This window comes from Aulonocara sp. 'chitande type north' Nkhata Bay, linkage group LG6 (genome assembly GCF_057382095.1).
Source record: "Aulonocara sp. 'chitande type north' Nkhata Bay isolate Kocher_YH1m ecotype deep benthic linkage group LG6, A_spYH_male_GT1.1, whole genome shotgun sequence".
NCBI lineage: Eukaryota > Metazoa > Chordata > Actinopteri > Cichliformes > Cichlidae > Aulonocara > Aulonocara sp. 'chitande type north' Nkhata Bay.
This window is the reverse complement of record NC_141349.1, coordinates 32,352,538-32,370,984: the sequence shown is the minus strand read 5'-3', so window position 1 is coordinate 32,370,984 and position 18,447 is coordinate 32,352,538. Positions and strand designations below refer to the sequence as shown.

The following is an 18,447-nucleotide window of genomic DNA, read 5'->3' as shown; positions in this document are numbered from 1 at the left end:
ATTTGCTTTAAAGGTAATATTACTGTATTTCATGTATATTAACTTTATGTGTTTTTCTTTTTAAAGTTACTTGAAGACATTTGTAATGCAGTTAGTCAGGTCAGGGTAACATGACAGATGTTTACTTGATTACACAGACATTATGTAGGACTAAGATAGGTAATGGATACCAGGTATCAATTTTAAATAACTGGACATGAATAATCTGAGCTCCTTTAATATTATAAAACAACATATTTCAAACTTACTAGACAGCTCTTTTGCTTGACAAAAGTGCCTTTAAAGGTTAGAAGAAAGGTAGAAATGTGAAATGTAAAAGTGAAATCAGGGGTTAAATGTGAAAACGCTAACATTAAACATTCAACATTAAACATTAAACTATATTGTCCATTATACAAAATGATACTGGAAGGCAGAGGTTAAACTTGAAATCTTTATACGGTGCATGCTTTCTATATTTTGAAAATACACATCACACTTGCAAGAATCTGCTGACAAGAAATTGCTCACCCCCCCCCCCCCCCAATATTTGCCCAACAAACCGTTAAACTGACATTGTTGATATAAGGAAAAATTTAATGGATTTATGACCCTATCTAGAAAATTGTAATCACAATTAAACTTTTTGAGCCAGAAGGTATGGACGCACATGCAACCCCCCCCCCAAAAAAACAACAACAATTTCTTCATAAGTATACATTTCAAATATATATTATATAAATAAACAGCTGGATTCACTGCAATATCAAACTCTGCAAAGTCAGCTCAGCTTAAAGAAAAAGCAAAACATGCAATAAAGAACACATATGGCTTAACTAGAACCAAAAGAAAAATGCAGGAAATTTTTATTAACTTCAAGACTGTGACCCTACCAAATCTCAAAAGTCTTCGTACAGAATAATGAACACTGAAACAGAACAGAGGACATTTATCCCCATGCTTGTGTTTCCATTCTAGGAAGTTCAAGACAGCTCGACATCAATCGCAGAGATAACTGTGTGGATCCAAAGGTCCTGATTATCCACTGTGGTGTCCACTAGGTAAACTGTCAACCTGCGCTCCCAAGGCTCACCTTTGACCTCCGACACATCTTGCACACTGTCCACCACTGCGACCAGTGCGCGATTCTCTACATGATTTCTGAATAACATCGAGGAATCCTCTGACCATTGGTGCTGTGTTACACCTGTGTGATCAGGAAAAGGAAACAACTAGTATGTGTACACCACAGATTTCATATAAAACATGGACATGTCTACTACAACACCCCCCCCCCCCCCCACGGCCTTTTGCATTTTGGCTTCCACTATATTGATTGGTAGTAGTGACTATGTTTGGATGGATGGATGGATGATCTCCGTCACACCTCTCTGATCTTTCAACTAACAAAACCTCCAAATAGAACTCAGTCAGCTGGTAAGTTGCTTCTGATTTTCCTTGAAGCAGGCTAAAATAGGCCAAACTTTGGAACAGTCTGCCTCTTCAAACTAAGATCTCTCCAACACTCGACATCTTTAAAACCTGTCTGAAAACACATCTTTACTCACTAGCTTTTAATTCTGACTCAGTTTTTGTTTTGTTCTTTGTGTTTGTTCTACTTTTTACCTTTTTAAAATGTGCTTATAAATAAATTGATTGATTGGTTACTAAGTTGGGCTGTCAAGTTAAGTCACATGCAACAAGATTTGCTTGTTGAACACTTCTTTGCAAGTGGCAAGCAGTCCCATGAAGGACACTCCAGGTTTCAGATGGTAGCTAACCCTCAAACAGAATTTTGCTATTCCAATAGTAGACATAATTGTACCTAGGGCTGTGGGATATGACCAAAACCTCATATCCCGATATAAGACATTTATCGCCCCGACAACGAGATATATCACAAAAATGTTACATTTTCTGTAAATTCTGTGAATCTCGGGCAACTCTACTTGCGTGAAGTTTTTTCAGCTGGGCGTCGTGTACCTGGAGTTGAGTGTGTTACATAAGTTGAAACTGCCACAATTTTCTTTGTATTTATTACACTGCGTGCTAGCGAGACAGAAGCTAAGCTCGCTGCAACATGGCAAATGCCTCAACGCTACCCGAAATTGAACCTCCCCCACCCTCATTCAGATCTGGCATTTGGAACTATTTTGGTTTTCATGTGAAGCATGACCCTGAAGGTAAGCGCGCCATGGACAACAGTAAAACAGTATGTCGGATGTGCCACGTAATGCTCAATTACATTGGTGGGAACTAGTGCGTTAGCGCAGTTAGCTCATTAACGTGTTGACGCCGTCCAGCCCCACACACGGGGTGATCCGCGGTAGCTCGTTAATGGAGATTTGCGCCATTATGGCGTTAAAGTAATTTTAACGAGATTAACGCTGACAGCACTAGTGGGAACACAATGAATATGACTGCACATTTACGCCAACATCATCCTAGTGCAAAGACAAGCGGAAGCAGACAAAAACAATAAGCACGCATGCTACAAACTTTACCCGAGTCATTTAGACAGCCGTTAGCACATGCTTCTCCTTTTGGGGACCTGATATGTTTAATATGCTGCTGAGAATATAGCCCAGAAGAAGCGTATAGTATAGCTTTTATTTTGGAAAGAGCCATTTCTCTGTAATAAACCCTCTTTTCCAAAGATGAGTGATTTCTCGATCAGATAGATTTTATTTTTTTATTATTTTTTTGTTTCAGCAACATTAAATTTAAAAACTACTTTTGAGTTAAAACATATTTATAATTTTAATGAATGACAAATTAAAAAGGCATGAACATTTTTTGTGTCGAAAAAATATCGAACCGTGACACCAAAGTATCGAACCGAACCGTGAATTTTGCGTATCGTTGCACCCCTACTATCCATCTATATGTAAAAAACCAGTGAAGCTATATGAAGACAATAACTCACCTGCCAGTTGTGCAGTCATAGCCTGGAAGGGCAGCTGTCTGAACTCCTCTATTAAGGGCCTGATGAGCGTACTGTGGACTAGCTCATGCTTACCGTAGTCCAGCTGGTAGACAGACACCAAGCCATTGGAAAGACTCCCCTTCACCTTCACACGGTGCCAACTACATACAGGTAAACATCGGTTAAGCCATTGACCCTGACACAATAGCAACTTATTGATTTTAAACTGTGAACCTTGGCATCACACAGCAAAGCAGTTGAAGGTTTTCCTCCTAATATAAACTTATAAAAGAAGAATTCTTTAAGAATATCTTTTATAATTTTGGAGTCTCAAAAATATGCTACAAAGACAACAATGTGTAAGGGAAGGAGAGAGAATAAATGAAGTAGTTGATTTATTTCGGGAAAAACTGACAGACCTTTAGCAGCCATGTGTCGACTTACTTTTTGTCTATTTTGGCAGCATAGATGTGCCCTTTCTGGATGGTGGTGGTTGGGTTGGTCTTCCCTGTCTGGTTGTAATAAAGCATCATCTCCCCCATCAACACCACCAGCTTATGCAGGTCATGCCAAGCCTGCAGCACAAAGTAACCAGGGTGGCATGCCACTGGTACGAACACATCTATATTCTGACCAGGCTGAAAGAAGAGGACAAGGAAAATGACTTCTTGGTACTCCAGCTTTTTTTGGGTCTGGAATAACCCCAAACCCATATTCTTTACTAATTTAATTTGACCATAATCTGTAAACGGATGTGAGAAATTGCTCTCACACACACACACACACACACACACACACACACACACACCAAATTTGAACAGCAAGATTATGTTGAACTTTTAACTGGAAAACTCTATTCATTTTCAATGCTTCAATGTTACAGTTTTATTGTTGGACTGTAGTAGAGTAACTGCATGTTTCACCATGCAAAACAATTGTTTTATTTTAAACTAAGCCTTGATGAACTTCAGTTTATTCTCTCTGAAACAAACCACTTTGGCTTCACCATGCTCCCCTCTAAACCAACTTTTTTCAGATTGGCTCCCCTGGCAACAAAAGCATTTAAAGGAGTGGTAGGGAGGAGTTTTGTGCTTAAAGCCAGGGCTGCGTGCTTGAGACTATTCAAGCACACAGACTATTCTTGCAGCCATCTTTTACTCCCAATAGAAGGTTATCTCATCTTCACACACCAAGGGGAGATCCAGCAGAGGTGGCAGCTGAAGTAGTTGCGTCTGAGTTTTGGTGGTAGCATCCCCGCCCCCTGCTATGTGACGTAGCTGCGGTGAAGCCTTCACAGCGGGATTCGAGACTGAGCTGCTGAGAGACGACCTCTCCATCACAGGAGTGAGACCTACAAGTTTAAACAGCACCCCATTCCAAATATTACATTAGAGATTATGAGCTTAAATAAAAAAAATAAAAAATAAAAGTTTCAGGTCAAATGTTTACTGCTGGTAGGAAGTATTTCAGACCCAGAATGTTTATGATGCGCACCATTACCTGTATTCATGTTGCAACTGGTGAATGTGTTGTTTTGTATTGTGAGCTTCTTCCACAACTCTGACTGGGCCAAGTGATGGTTGATGCTCTCGTCCAAATGCTGACCGCCAACACCAATGAAAAGATACATATAGACAAGCGTGTCCTTTGTGTCCTGGTTTAATTTCAAGATCTGAAAATGAAAAGAATGGTTAAAAGAATGCATGGACAAAATGTACAAATTGAGAGCTTAAATTTATCGTGACTGCTTTACACAGTTGCACTTTGGAGTTAACTGATATTTAACTGCACGTCTACTAATGAATCAAAATACGACAACCAGAAGTCTAACACACTGTTAGAACCTACAAGACCTGTGATTTGCCCTGTGATGTACAGCACTAATACAGTGCCAGCAGATCCTTTATTCTGTGCATTTTGAGTGAAAGAGCCAACACAAATCATATTTGGTCCAACACATTCTCATTATCCATCAGAAGTTCATGGTTTGTGGATCGTTAGACCAGTGCTAGTAGATGCTGTCCATAGCTCTTCCACTAGCAATGCTGGTTATGGTATGTCTCAACAGTCAAATCTTTCCTGTTTAGAGATACTTCATTCCATTTACCTGAAAATTTGTCAAAAATCACTTCTTTCACACTGGCCATTATTCCAGTATGCAATTACAAGTTACTGTGCTTCAAAGTGAAGATTTTATTATCAGCAGCATTTACCAAGTCTATTTTTTGATGTAGATAGTACCTTCATTCTACAGGCTTCAGAGCCCATAACAGCCTCCTTCACCCACAGAATGGCCTCTTGGCTCCAGTCACCCTCAGGAACAGGAAGGTCAGCTAGGCGACATTTAATAGCCTGGAGAAGACACACTTACAAACCTTTACATGTGTTACAAAACTCGTGAAGCCTGTCTGACCACTGATCTCTCCATCACCTAGAACAAACACAAGTAACTAACCTGTGGTGGGATGATAATGAAGTCTTTCAAAAGAAGAGGGGGGATCTCCCGAAGATCAGTGAGTTCTAGTGTTGCTGGGACACCAAAGTCAATGACAGAGATCTCCATCACTCTGTTACCGTACATATTGGTGATCTAAAATTAAAAGCAACAGAAGATGATGAAGATGAAGAAGAAGAAAAACTTACTGGTCATGATTTTTGCCATTCTCAAAACATTTCTTTCAATTATTTTTAAGTCTTCAAACAAATACATTGCCAATATTTGATTCCTACCTCAACTCTGGCCCACTTTTCTTTGTAGCGAGCTAGACAGAACTTGCCAATGAAGGGCCTAGACACCAGGAACTCAGATGTGATCTAGTAGTGGGGGGGGGGGACGACGACAAACAAACAGAAAAACCCAGTAACAGTGTTAGAAAGCTTCGCCCATTCCACAGGTGAAACGGCAGTTGCAAGGAACTCATATCTGAGAGAAGTACAAATAATGAATAAATCCCAGTAAATGACAGACAAGTGTCTGAAGTCTTTGGTGGGGATCAAATGCACTGTCAACGAGATAAAAGACAGGCACAAAAAAGAAGAAGAAGAAAGGAAGCCATTCGTGCTCAAAGGTCATCCTTAAGGAAAAACCTCCAACAAGAACTTTTTTTTTTTTTTTTTTTAAAAACTAGATGTTTTTTTGCATTCATTGTTCTTTGTATTTAAAGTAAATGCATGCTTCTGAAAAGCAATTTAAACAGCCAATGTGAGGTACAACAACTGCACAAAAACCTCATTGTCCCTGAGGCCCAGTATGGGGAATGTATTTTTCCCCCTCCTTATCTTTATCACTTTATCACTGTTTATAACTTCTCACAAAAACACATGACGAAAAATACAATCCTGCACACATAGTATGTGGAAATACCCTTATTCCATTGTCTTCCACTCTTCCATGAATGTATGTACTATAAAGTATTATATACCTGGGAAATGAAGTAGGCCTCTGTTTCTTCTAGTAACTTGCTCAGTCTTGCAGTTCCACGGGAAGGGAGCTGGCAGTACAAGGTGCCATCTTGACACACATTTGTGACAGACACATCCTGATAGGTAACATTTACCTACAGGCAACAGTATCATATTATACAATGCTGGAAGAATTCATCAAAAACTTGTGTGATGCAGCAATGATGATAATGGTTAGTCTCACGCACAAAACAGTCTTTGCATTTTCATCTTATTTCTGGCCATTTGATGAGCTAAAATGAGTGCATTATGCTTCAATAAATGAAACCCAGATTAATTTATTGAAGAATAATGAACTCATTTTAAAAAAAGCAATTTTATTACTACAATACATTAAAAAAAAAAAAAAACAACAACAACAATGAAGATAATGAAAGTTTTGCTGCACTCCCAAAGTTATTTTTGTACTCTTGCATTTTTAAAATCAAGTAACACGTGTTTCTCAGGAAAAATAACAAGCAGCAAGCTCTGCCTGAGGGCTAACAAATCACTTTGCCCAAAGCTGAATATAAAACTGCAGTTTCCAAACCACCCACACACGCAAACACACACCCCTACTGTAACATAAGACACAATAAAGTACGGGTAACACAGCACCACTTAGTGGTTATGTTGAGTTTATAAGAAAAATATGAAAAGGGGAGGAAAATAATTACAAATCTAAGTCTTCCCCACTAGAACTAATTGTCTGACCACTTTTTTTTTTTTTTTTTTTAAATAAAATAAGGGGTATATCCTCAATAATATGTAAACCTACAGACAGAGGGTTGTTCATGGTCTTGTCCTGTAGAACCTTCAGGCAGGCGGAGTTGATGTTGAGGTCGTCATCCTGTGAAGTATCATAAAGTACTGCTGTAGGTACTTCACTCTCTTGGCATGGCTCTAATGTTTCCATCAGCAGGATCTTTCCAATTGCCACATTATCCATAAGTGAGAGCACCAATGGATGGGAGCTGAATCTTTCTAGGCCTGACAGGAGGATAGTAAAGAAATGGAAAAAGATGAAGACAATGGCAAGAGCATCAGGGTAACAGAAACTCCTAAAAACACTTCCTTTATCTAGAGATTGAGTTTGTTCTGTATAAAACAGTTAAACAGAATTTCCTAATGTTCTACATACCTGCAAGCTGAACATTAGTGGCTTGAAAGGGCAGGGAAAGAAAGTCCCTGTGTAGTTCCAGCAGATTTTTCATGTTAGTCTCTACAGAGAAGCCATAATCCATGTAGTAAACCTGACAGACACACAGAGAGGTTCTTTGGTTTCACATGTCTACGTACACACACACACACACACACACACACACACACACACACACACACACTAAATATTATAAGACTTTTGGACGCCTTTTAATACACATTGTATTGTGATGGAGCTTATACATCAGTCTCACACAATTTGAGACTAAACTTACAATAAAACAACAACAACAACAAAAACATACAGAGTATTAATTTTCAAAAGTAAGAATGCACTCTTTGCAAGTGTACATAAAGTTGGTTTAGTTTAACATTAGAACCACAAAAGGGGGTAATTTGGCATTTATAAAAAAAAATTAAAAAAAATCCTTTTACCTCTGTTAAAATAAAACCATCATCTCATATTCCTACACAAGGCTTATTCATCAAATACTGAATTTCTAGGGGTGCTGAATTTTAAACAAATATTTTGACATGAAAGATGCTATAACATGAGCCAGAGCTAGACAGATGTTATAGATAAATAAATGTATACGTTATAGTATTTAGATAAAAAAAAAAATAATAATAATAATAATAATAATAATAATAATTAACTGCCAAGGTGAGCATGGGATTCTGAACTACAGGGAGTGCAAAATTATTAGTCAAGTTGTATTTTTGAGAAATAATTTTATTATTGAACAACAACCATGTTCTCAATGAACCCAAAAAACTCATTAATATCAAAGCTGAATGTTTTTGGAAGTAGTTTTTAGTTTTAGCTATTTTAGGGGGGTATCTGTGTGTGCAGGTGACTATTACTGTGCATAATTATTAGGCAAATCTACATTTCTGACATTCAAAAACAAAACAAAAACAAATCGGCGACCAAGATAGCCACCTTTCTTTGCAAGGACACTCAAAAGCCTGCCATCCATGGATTCTGTCAGTGTTTTGATCTGTTCACCATCAACATTGCGTGCAGCAGCAACCACAGCCTCCCAGACACTGTTCAGAGAGGTGTACCGTTTTCCCTCCTTGTAAATCTCACATTTGATGATGGACCACAGGTTCTCAATGGGGTTCAGATCAGGTGAACAAGGTGGCCATGTCATTAGTTTTTCTTCTTTTATACCCTTTCTTGCCAGCCACGCTGTGGAGTACTTGGACGCGTGTGATGGAGCATTGTCCTGCATGAAAATCATGTTTTTCTTGAAGGATGCAGACTTCTTCCTGTACCACTGCTTGAAGAAGGTGTCTTCCAGAAACTGGCAGTAGGACTGGGAGTTGAGCTTGACTCCATCCTCAACCCGAAAAGGCCCCACAAGCTCATCTTTGATGATACCAGCCCAAACCAGTACTCCACCTACACCTTGCTGGCGTCTGAGTCGGACTGGAGCTCTCTGCCCTTTACCAATCCAGCCACGGGCCCATCCATCTGGCCCATCAAGACTCACTCTCATGTCATCAGTCCATAAAACCTTAGAAAAACCAGTCTTGAGATATTTCTTGGCCCAGTCTTGACGTTTCAGCTTGTGTGTCTTGTTCAGTGGTGGTCGTCTTTCAGCCTTTCTTACCTTGGCCATGTCTCTGAGTATTGCACACCTTGTGCTTTTGGGCACTCCAGTGATGTTGCAGCTCTGAAATATGGCCAAACTGGTGGCAAGTGGCATCTTGGCAGCTGCACGCTTGACTTTTCTCAGTTCATGGGCAGTTATTTGGCACCTTGGTTTTTCCACACGCTTCTTGCGACCCTGTTGACTATTTTGAATGAAACGCTTGATTGTTCGATGATCACGCTTCAGAAGCTTTGCAATTTTGAGACTGCTGCATCCCTCTGCAAGATATCTCACTATTTTTGACTTTTCTGAGCCTGTCAAGTCCTTCTTTTGACCCATTTTGCCAAAGGAAAGGACGTTGCCTAATAATTATGCACACCTGATATAGGGTGTTGATGTCATTAGACCACACCCCTTCTTATTACAGAGATGCACATCACCTAATATGCTTAATTGGTAGTAGGCTTTCGAGCCTATACAGCTTGGAGTAAGACAACATGCATGAAGAGGATGATGTGGACAAAATACTCATTTGCCTAATAATTCTGCACTCCCTGTAAAGCAGAGTGGGTAAGAGGTGGGAGTGTGCGACCAAACATGTGGAGAACTGGCCATTTTACTGACTGTACAGAGCAGCGAGGAAACCATAGCTGAACCCAACTGAGAGTGCACAGTATGGAGAACTAATCCAAGGGAAATACATTTTTTTGTTGCAGGAGAGGTCAAAATTACACTTTCTGGCAGAGACAGAACAATAAATTCAAATTTCTTTGTATTGTGAGAAACTGGAGAAACCCATGCAAATACAAATTTTCCAGTGTGTCAAGTTTAAAATACTTTCAAAGCAAACTATGCTGCCTATCTTAATTTGCGTAAGCATGCCATTTTCGTAAGTCACTTGTCCTTAAACTTGCATTTTTTTTTTTATTTACATAGACTAACAGCCACACTATCAAACTCATCTTCTTCAACTAATTCTTAAGAAAGGGAAACAGTAGTATCATTAGATTTTAATCCACCAATGTGTGGGATCATCTAGACAAGCGGTCTCCAACCTTTTTTGCACCACGGACCGGTTTATGCCTGACAATATTTTCACGGACCAGCCTTTAAGGTGTCGCGGATAAATACAACAAAATAAAACTAGTACCGGTACCGAAAAAAAAGAAGATTTATTCATAACACACGTGAAAAGACCCAGGAAAACCGAGTTAACGATAAAAATGATAACAAAATAACGCTGAAAACCGATAAAAACCATACATTTCACACCTGAGCCTCAACTTTTGCGGCCCGGTACCAAACGACTCACGGACCGGTACCGGTCCGAGGCCCGGGGGTTGGGGACCGCTGATCTAGACTGAGAATGAAACAAAAAGAAGAGCTTTGAATGACCTTCAATATGCCTGGAGAACTCTTCCTGAGCACCACTTAAAGAAATTCCAAGAAACAGAGTTCAGTCTGTGTTAAAGAGTAACATGTGGGCATACCAATATTGACTTTCAAGTCTGTTCAAGTCTGTATATGCTTTACTTCTATTCATGTTTCATAAATCACTGCCACCATCTCCAATTTTCCCAGCAAAATATAGAGAAATGAGACATGGATCAAGACTTTTGGACAGTTAAATGCTCTTACACTTATAAAAACTGCCTGATGGTTTAGCCAAATTAAAAAGCTTGGCTCTATCAATATAATTTACTGAGACGCATAAAGGGGATTAAAAAAAAAAAACAACAACAACAACAAAAACAGTGACATTGTGTGTCAGAAACTCTCAGGGTGACTAAAATTGTAGTGGGTGCAACTAGATATTTTAAATATAAACATTTAGGACTTTAAGGACTTATAAACACACTAGCACAGAACTATGGTTAAAAATAAATAAATTCAAGAAATTTACCTTGACCTTGTTGGGGCCTGTGACCTCTAACACCTGCCCTCTGGCCATCTCAGCTCCATCCTCACCTCTGACAGCTACAAGCTGACCAACTATGGGATTAGACACAGGATGCTGAATGGAGTTTTGGCTGTAAAAGGTTTGCATGGCATCCTCCATGGCTTCCTGGGCGTTGGAGTAATTCTCACCTACATACCTGAAGAAAGACAGATTTTCACTTCACTCTTCAATTTGTCATAACTTACTGTGGGGGAAAACATTTTTGTATTTTCAAATTAAATCCAAATAATGAAGGTTGCAAGACATGATTTTAGTCATAATAAATCACAAACAAACAAAAAAAAGACTGAATTGATATTATGTAATAATAATAATAATAATAATAATAATAATAATAATAATAATAATAATAATAATAATAAATTGCGTTTATATAGCGCTTTTCGAGACCCTCAAAGCACTTTACAATTCCACTATTCATTCACTCTCACATTCACACACTGGTGGAGGCAAGCTACAGTTGTAGCCATAGCTGGCCTGGGGCAGACTGACAGAAGCGAGGCTGCCATATCACGCCATCAGCCCCTCTGGCCATCACCAGTAGGCAGTAGGTGAAGTGTCTTGCCCAAGGACAACGACCAATATGTAGGTGAGAACTACTCCAACGGCCAGGATCGTGGCTCAAGAGTTGGGAGTTGGGAGTTCGCCTTGTAATCGGAAGGTTGCCGGTTCGAGCCCCGGCTTGGACAGTCTCGGTCGTTGTGTCCTTGGGCAAGACACTTCACCCATTGCCTACTGGTGGTGGTCAGAGGGCCCGGTGGCGCCAGTGTCCGGCAGCCTCGCCTCTGTCAGTGCGCCCCAGGGTGGCTGTGGCTACAATGTAGCTTGCCATCACCAGTGTGTGTGTGTGAATGGGTGGATGACTGGATATGTAAAGCGCTTTGGGGTCCTTAGGGACTAGTAAAGCGCTATATAAATACAGGCCATTTACCAAGACAGACAGAGCTGGGGATCGAACCGGCAACCTTCCGGTTACAAGATGAACTTCCCAACCCCCTGAACCACGGTATGTTGATAACAAAAGGTTTTGGATTTTTCTCTTCCATTTTGTTGACTGGGTTTAAATTATTTTTTAGATTTAATAATGCATTAAGAAGTACAAAAATGTCTGCATTAATAAAGTCTGTCTCACCTTACAGTAACGGCATTGGTGGTCTTGACTTCAGTAACCAGCACTGATGGGTATTGCACTGAGGGAAGAACTAAAGAGGGAGGAACCACAGGACTCAGGACCTTCAGACCAGAAGGAAGAGGATGCCTTATACCCTGCTGGTTTTCTCGACCGTCTGTGGGTTTTATGTCTGCTCTGCTTGATTTGTAGAGGATGGCCTGATCACAGGAAAGAACGAAAACATAACCATTGTTAAAATCATTGTTGTTTTAGCTGCAAACAATCACCATTTTCACCCCTACAGTTTCTGTGTTACCCATCAGAACACCTACTGCTGTTTACTCAACTTATACGTCACCTACACTGCATCAATCTCTTACCTTCTTCTTGTCATGTGGCGAGGGGTACTCCACATTGCATATATCAAGCAAAAGAGACAAGTTGTCCAGCACATGCTCAGGGAATGGCACCTTGTATGCCTCCATAAAAAGTTTGGGCATAGCATGGGCCCACAGACCCTGGCTGTATTTGGAAAGGAGCTCCTTTATTTTCTGACGAACATCAGCTGAGACAACAGCACACGGTTTTGATGGAGGACATGGTGTAGAATCAGAAGTGGGATTGAATGTGACTTGTGTACAAGGGCTTTCAGGTGTTGAGGGACATGAAGAAAAATGTGTGCTGGTAGTGCTTAAATTGTTGAGCGATGCTTGTGAAGTGCTGGTGGTGCTCTTTAAAGGAACAGGAGATTTCTTGGTAGGCAGAGGAGGGTAGACCAGCTGGTCGGCTCGGTTGGTGGAAAGTTCCTCTACCTTTGGAAGAAGATAAATGAGACACACAAAAAAGTGAACATCTTAAATAAAGCTGTTAAGCATACAATCAAAGACCGCAACACACCTCCAACTTACCCCATCTCTAACACCCTTCTGTCATTCTAACCCTCTCCATGACCACCTTCACTAAATCCAGGAATCTTACATGTACTCCTGCCTGGCAGCTCCATTAAAATTCTTTGTCTAATAAATCCACTGTACCTCATTTGCACAATTCCAAACCATCTCAACCTTGCCTCAAACTTTGTCTCCTCAAACTCTGACTCATTTTTAATCTTGTCTAACCTGGTCATTCCCAGTGAAATTCTGAGCATCTTAAACTCTGCTACCTCCCTCTCATTTTATACGTGTGTATTCTGTCTTGCATCCAACTTTCTTCTTCACTCCAGTGCATACCTCCATCTTTCCAGACTCTCCTTCACCTGCTCGCTACTTTTACTACAGATTGGTGCTCACAGATGACATCCAGGGAAACTCCTACTTGACCTCATCTGTCAACCTGCCCATCAACACTGCAAGCAAGAAGGGGCTCAGAGCTGATCCCTGATGTAATCCCATCCCCATCTTGAACCCATCTGTCACTCCCATTACACACCTCACCACTATTTCAGTGTCCGCATACATATCCTATACCACCTCACATGCTTCTCCTTGCCACTCCTGACTTCCTCGTGCAGTACAATAGTTAGCTGGCACCTTATCATATGCTTTCTCTACATCCACAGAGACACAGGGCCTGTCTCAATATGCGTTCTTGTGATACGTCATCAGTCGGAGACCAAGTACTGTTCCAATTCAAAGTACGCATCAAGCCGAGAACACGAAAAAGTCCCGGATGTGTTCTCGCTCCGCCCGTTTTATCGAGCATGCATCGGTGGTGACTTGTGTGGACTTGGTACAGCTAAATATCCCAGAATGCATTTCGTCCAAAACTCAAATGCAGTAATGGCGGACGTGCGGGGCTAAAAACTTTTAAATATTACTCTTTCTGAGTCACAAAATAAACTTTTAAGTTATTTTCAAGCGAGAATGTAGCTGTGTAAGCTTCAAATATCTGCTCGATTTATCAAGATATCATATATTTCAAAATGTGCTCTGATGTTTTTGGAGACGTCTGTGACCCGCCAGCTCTATAGCAGATATGGCCTGCATGGTAAATGGCCTGCATTTGTATAGCGCTTTTCTAGTCCATAGGACCCCAAAGCGCTTTACACTACATTCAGTCATTCACCCATTCACACACACATTCACACACTGGCGATAGCGAGGTTGAGGATCACTAGAGCCGGCGAGAGCAGCGGACTCCCGGCGCAACATTTTCAACCCCCCCTACGGTCTTTTCGCTACTCAGGTTAAACAAACCCCAAACCCCAGCAGCTGCCTATTGTATTGAGTGTCCACTAAAATATAAATAAAAGCGTTCTAACATCTCACCTGCTTGTTTTTATTAAAACATACATGTACACTATTTTTATTTTATTTCGCTACTGAGGTTAAACATGATATATAAGTCACTTAGATCACTTCTAAAAGTTAACGTTTGGTTTATTTCAGTGTTTTATTTGTTCCTGAGTAAATCGGTTTGGCTGTGATTAAAGTTAAGCTTCATAACATATTACTCAGTTAAATTAAGAGGGGACAGCAGTAAAAACTCCGGACCTGTGACATCATCAAGTACGCTGGTGTTCCAAATGTAGAAATCGCGAGTCTGTGCTCACGTTCTCGGCAAGTCCGTACTCCCGTGCGGTCTCGGCAAGTCCGGTCTCCCCGAGAACGCGAGTGCGTACTCGCGTACTTAAAATTGAGAAAAGGCCACAGTGAAGCTCCTTCTAGTGCACTCTTCTGGCATGAAGCCATACTGCTGCTCATTGACTGCCACCTCTCTTAAGCTAGCTTCAACAACTCTGAGGCCTAGCATTACTTTTTCATTTGCTATAGGTCTGAAAACTAGTACTGGTAACGATTTCAACTGAAAATACTATCACTTCCTAAGAGTTTGTTAAAGAAAAAAACTTGACTAAAAGTACTTTTTTTAAAAGGCATCACGATACGTCCACAACCACCCTTACTAACCCTTTTTTGGCATTTTAAACTACAAGTTTTCAAAATAATTGATTCTGAGACTGCAGAACTGAGTGTGAAATTGAAAACTGTCACTGGGTTTACAACCTAACATAAAACAAGACATTAAAAAGAACAAAAAAACAAACAAAAAAAAACCCCCCAAAATACTCAACTTACGGTACACACGTGTGTCCACTTTGCCATGTCCCTGAGCACCTGAGGATGGAGGTTCCGACTGAACGTATCACAATAGAGTTCTGAGAGTTTTGACATCCACAGTCCACTGTAGTACTTCTCCAGGAGCTGACTTATTTGACTCTGCACCAGCTCCACGTCATACTCACTATCCTGCATGGAGGGATTTGAACGATCATGTGTTGCATTGCCACCTATGGGTTAAAACTTTCTACTATACCATATTATCAAAACTATGCAAAAGTTATTTTCTTAAACAGAAAGCATCTGATGTGACTTCAGTGATCAAATAGTTTAACTGAAATAGTATAAATATGGATTCTAAGTGTATTTTTTTACTCAGAAGTATTAAGATTGTCCTGACCATCTAAAGAGCACTTTGTATTCTAATATTGACAAAATTAACAGCAACAGACCGTACCTGGGATTGGCTGGGCATAGATACTCGCTGTAGGTTCACTACTGAAAAATGTTTGAAAAGATAGAAATTAAGTAAATACACTTTGATACAAGCCAGTCTCAAAAGCAGAGCACTGCTGTTTGTTGTTAATCTTTATACATATGCTGTATTAACTTCTTAAATCAATCATTAGCACTAGAGCAAAACTTTGTTTCATTTCAGATCCTATGATTATTGTGACCATACATTGTTCTGAGCACTATAGCTGATAAAAAGTCAAACACTTCAATATGGTGCTGGTTAAACTGTCATCTGTGCAGCTGATTACAAGAGTTATATATTGTGATGCTGCACAGCCAAATTCACTTTGCTAACAAGCTTGGTACTGTTTGTACTTTTCTTTAGTAATACATTTCTAAGCCTGACTTGAAAAGATCTAAAAAATATGCCCAAAGAGCAGTTTAAAAGCAGATATATGCAAAAGCACTATATTTGTGTAACTCTTGTTATACTTGGATTCAACTTAGAAAGTTGTGCTATCAGAAAAAAAAAAAAAAAAGAGGAAAAATCTCAAATACCTTTGGAGTTCATCAAGTTCTTCTCTTTCCTGTTAGCAACATAGATATCTTAAAGCACAATGTGATTTCATAACAATAAGCTGTCACTCAACAGGACACAGAATTTTGCATTCATGTAGCTATGATTCTTAAAGGCTATACATACTAAAATTACACAGTACATTTTTTTGAGGAGAGCTTAAGCTTAATTTGCCCACAAGTGTATCTTCACCTGTTAAGTGTAACACATGCTGGTTTTAAAGCTGGTTGAGGAGCTGGTTGTCGGTGTTCAACTGGTGTGATGGAGCTGAAACCTTGGTCCAACTTCCTAGCATTTGAGAAGATTATGACAGAGTGTGACAAAGAATTTCTGCAAAGCTGAATTTATTGTCTAAATATTGCTTATAATTCCTTGAATAAATAAGTAAAGAAGATATTGTTAACCTGTAGTCCCCTGAGGCACTGAAACCTCTATAGCCACCATAGGGCCAAGAACGGTTTTTTGATGAATAACATTTACTATGAGCAGAAGGTTGGCGGAGTGAAGTCCTTGGCCTCACTAAAACCAAGGAAAGAAAAACAAACCATATAAATAATGACCAATGTTTCCCCACAGATACAGTGTATGAAAACCTGCCCAATCATTATGACATTAATCTTTTTTTTCTTCTCTGTCTAAGACGAGACCATGATTAATTAGTTGTTCCAACTAAGAAACACCTACCATTGAGCATGTACGAGTTGGGAGGCTTGAATCTCATCTTGCAGTTCACAATCTGGGAGCGACCAGATTTCTTCGAGGTTTTCTGCCTGGCAACCAATTGAGCAATGTTGGCAGTCTCCTCATACACTGCAGCTAAGCACTGTAACTAAGGTAAAGATTAATAAAAAATTGTTTAATAAAAATTTCTAGCAGTTATACGTCTCCCAGTTCTTTGAGGCAGTAGTGTAGAGGGAAAACATTTTTTAAACAATACACTCACCTGACCCATGCCGTACTCAAGTTTCACAACGGAGGGAATGCTTCTGAGGTAGTCCTCGAGCTTTGAGAAGCCCAGCTTCTCCAGTGGGATGTTCTCTCCACACAGTGACCGGTACTCCGACTGAAGGTTGTCAATTGACACGCCGTCTTTGCTGGACTGGAGGACAGCCCGCAATATCCTCTTGACGAACTCGGCATCTGCCATCTTGGCAAACTGAGACTTGCACAGAACTGAGAAAAAACGGAAAGCAAAACATGTTTTTTTAAAAAAACAAAAAAAACAAAAACATAACATTGTAACAAAAATGTGAGCTTCAACAGCACATTTCTTATTTTCAAAGAGCTCTGATATATTTTACAGTTTGGATACTTTAAAAATCTACAAATCTTTGGTCCCTAAGTTAACATACCAACACGTTTGGGGCACACTCATTATGTCCGAAATCTTTTTTTTTTCTTTCCACTCAGGTTCATGAATTTAGCCTGTAAAGGGAGTCACAGGAGTGACTAACGATTAGGTAGGAGTTTCAGGTGTCGAAAACCTCACCAATAAGTTTGGTGTGTGAGATTTTGGTATACCACGTTTGTATCATTGATGCAAAGAGCAAAATCTCAGTGCCTCATTACTGGACTCCTTTTTAATCCTCATGGAGAAAAATGGCGCAAACCGCGGGAGTTGGCTAACGGCTAACTGTTAGTACAAAGTAGCTCGTTCAGAGGTCGGAAATAGTCCTTCATTTCGGCCCACAGTTGACATAAACCAGCGAAAAACATCTATATTGCGCAATTAACATCAACTTAAATTTGGTAATTTTATCGACAGGGAGACGGTTAAAAGTTAATAGTACCTGCACCTGTTAACCAAACGCCTGGAAACTCTTCTCTCGCGAACTCAAAATCTCGCGCACGCCCACAACTCCCAGTAGTTAATTATCCTGAACAGCGCAATTTTGAACCGCCTCATATACGTTTAAACATTACGTCGCTTTTTTTTTATTTGTCTCGTAAACATTTAGCTAGCTAACACATATTTTCTTACATCACACAAAAAAGGTTTAATCAATTTTTTTTGAAAAGCTGCTTTTAAGTGTTGTGGAAAATTTAAACTTTTATCGCAGAAAAAGACTTCACTATTCTCAAAGCAAATGTTTGTTGTAAATTTATTATTAGTATGCTGTTTTGCATCATTCATACAATATACCAGTAATTTTGCATCTGGTATACATTATCCTTGATT

General features: G+C 39.8%; 1 protein-coding gene across 1 annotated transcript; it reads right to left on the bottom strand.

Moving 5' to 3' along the window:
- Positions 1 to 201: 201 nt before the first annotated feature.
- tdrd7a (tudor domain containing 7 a) lies at positions 202 to 18,166 on the bottom strand. Its single transcript, XM_086296325.1, has 22 exons — positions 18,059 to 18,166; positions 17,212 to 17,441; positions 16,953 to 17,097; positions 16,673 to 16,787; positions 16,461 to 16,556; positions 16,250 to 16,278; positions 15,693 to 15,733; positions 15,254 to 15,424; positions 12,560 to 12,991; positions 12,201 to 12,397; positions 11,012 to 11,204; positions 7,488 to 7,599; positions 7,125 to 7,336; positions 6,328 to 6,462; positions 5,636 to 5,719; positions 5,361 to 5,495; positions 5,147 to 5,257; positions 4,406 to 4,577; positions 4,096 to 4,256; positions 3,350 to 3,543; positions 2,906 to 3,066; positions 202 to 1,186 (listed from the first exon to the last, which is right to left on the bottom strand). The coding sequence occupies exons 2-22, from the start codon at positions 17,413 to 17,415 to the stop codon at positions 963 to 965; spliced, it is 3,324 nt and encodes a 1,107-aa protein (XP_086152451.1). The 5' UTR covers positions 17,416 to 17,441; positions 18,059 to 18,166; the 3' UTR covers positions 202 to 962.
- Positions 18,167 to 18,447: the final 281 nt, after the last annotated feature.

Bases quoted from the DNA above. Each gene is read 5' to 3' on its own strand.
- tdrd7a (XM_086296325.1), bottom strand. From the start codon at position 17,415: ATGGCAGATGCCGAGTTCGTCAAGAGGATATTGCGGGCTGTCCTCCAG. The intron at 15,425-15,692 runs GTACGGTCTGTT...CCCTCCATGCAG, and splicing joins CTATGCCCAGCCAATCCCAG to GATAGTGAGTATGACGTGGA. The intron at 5,720-6,327 runs GTATATAATACT...CCCCACTACTAG, and splicing joins AGGCCTACTTCATTTCCCAG to ATCACATCTGAGTTCCTGGT.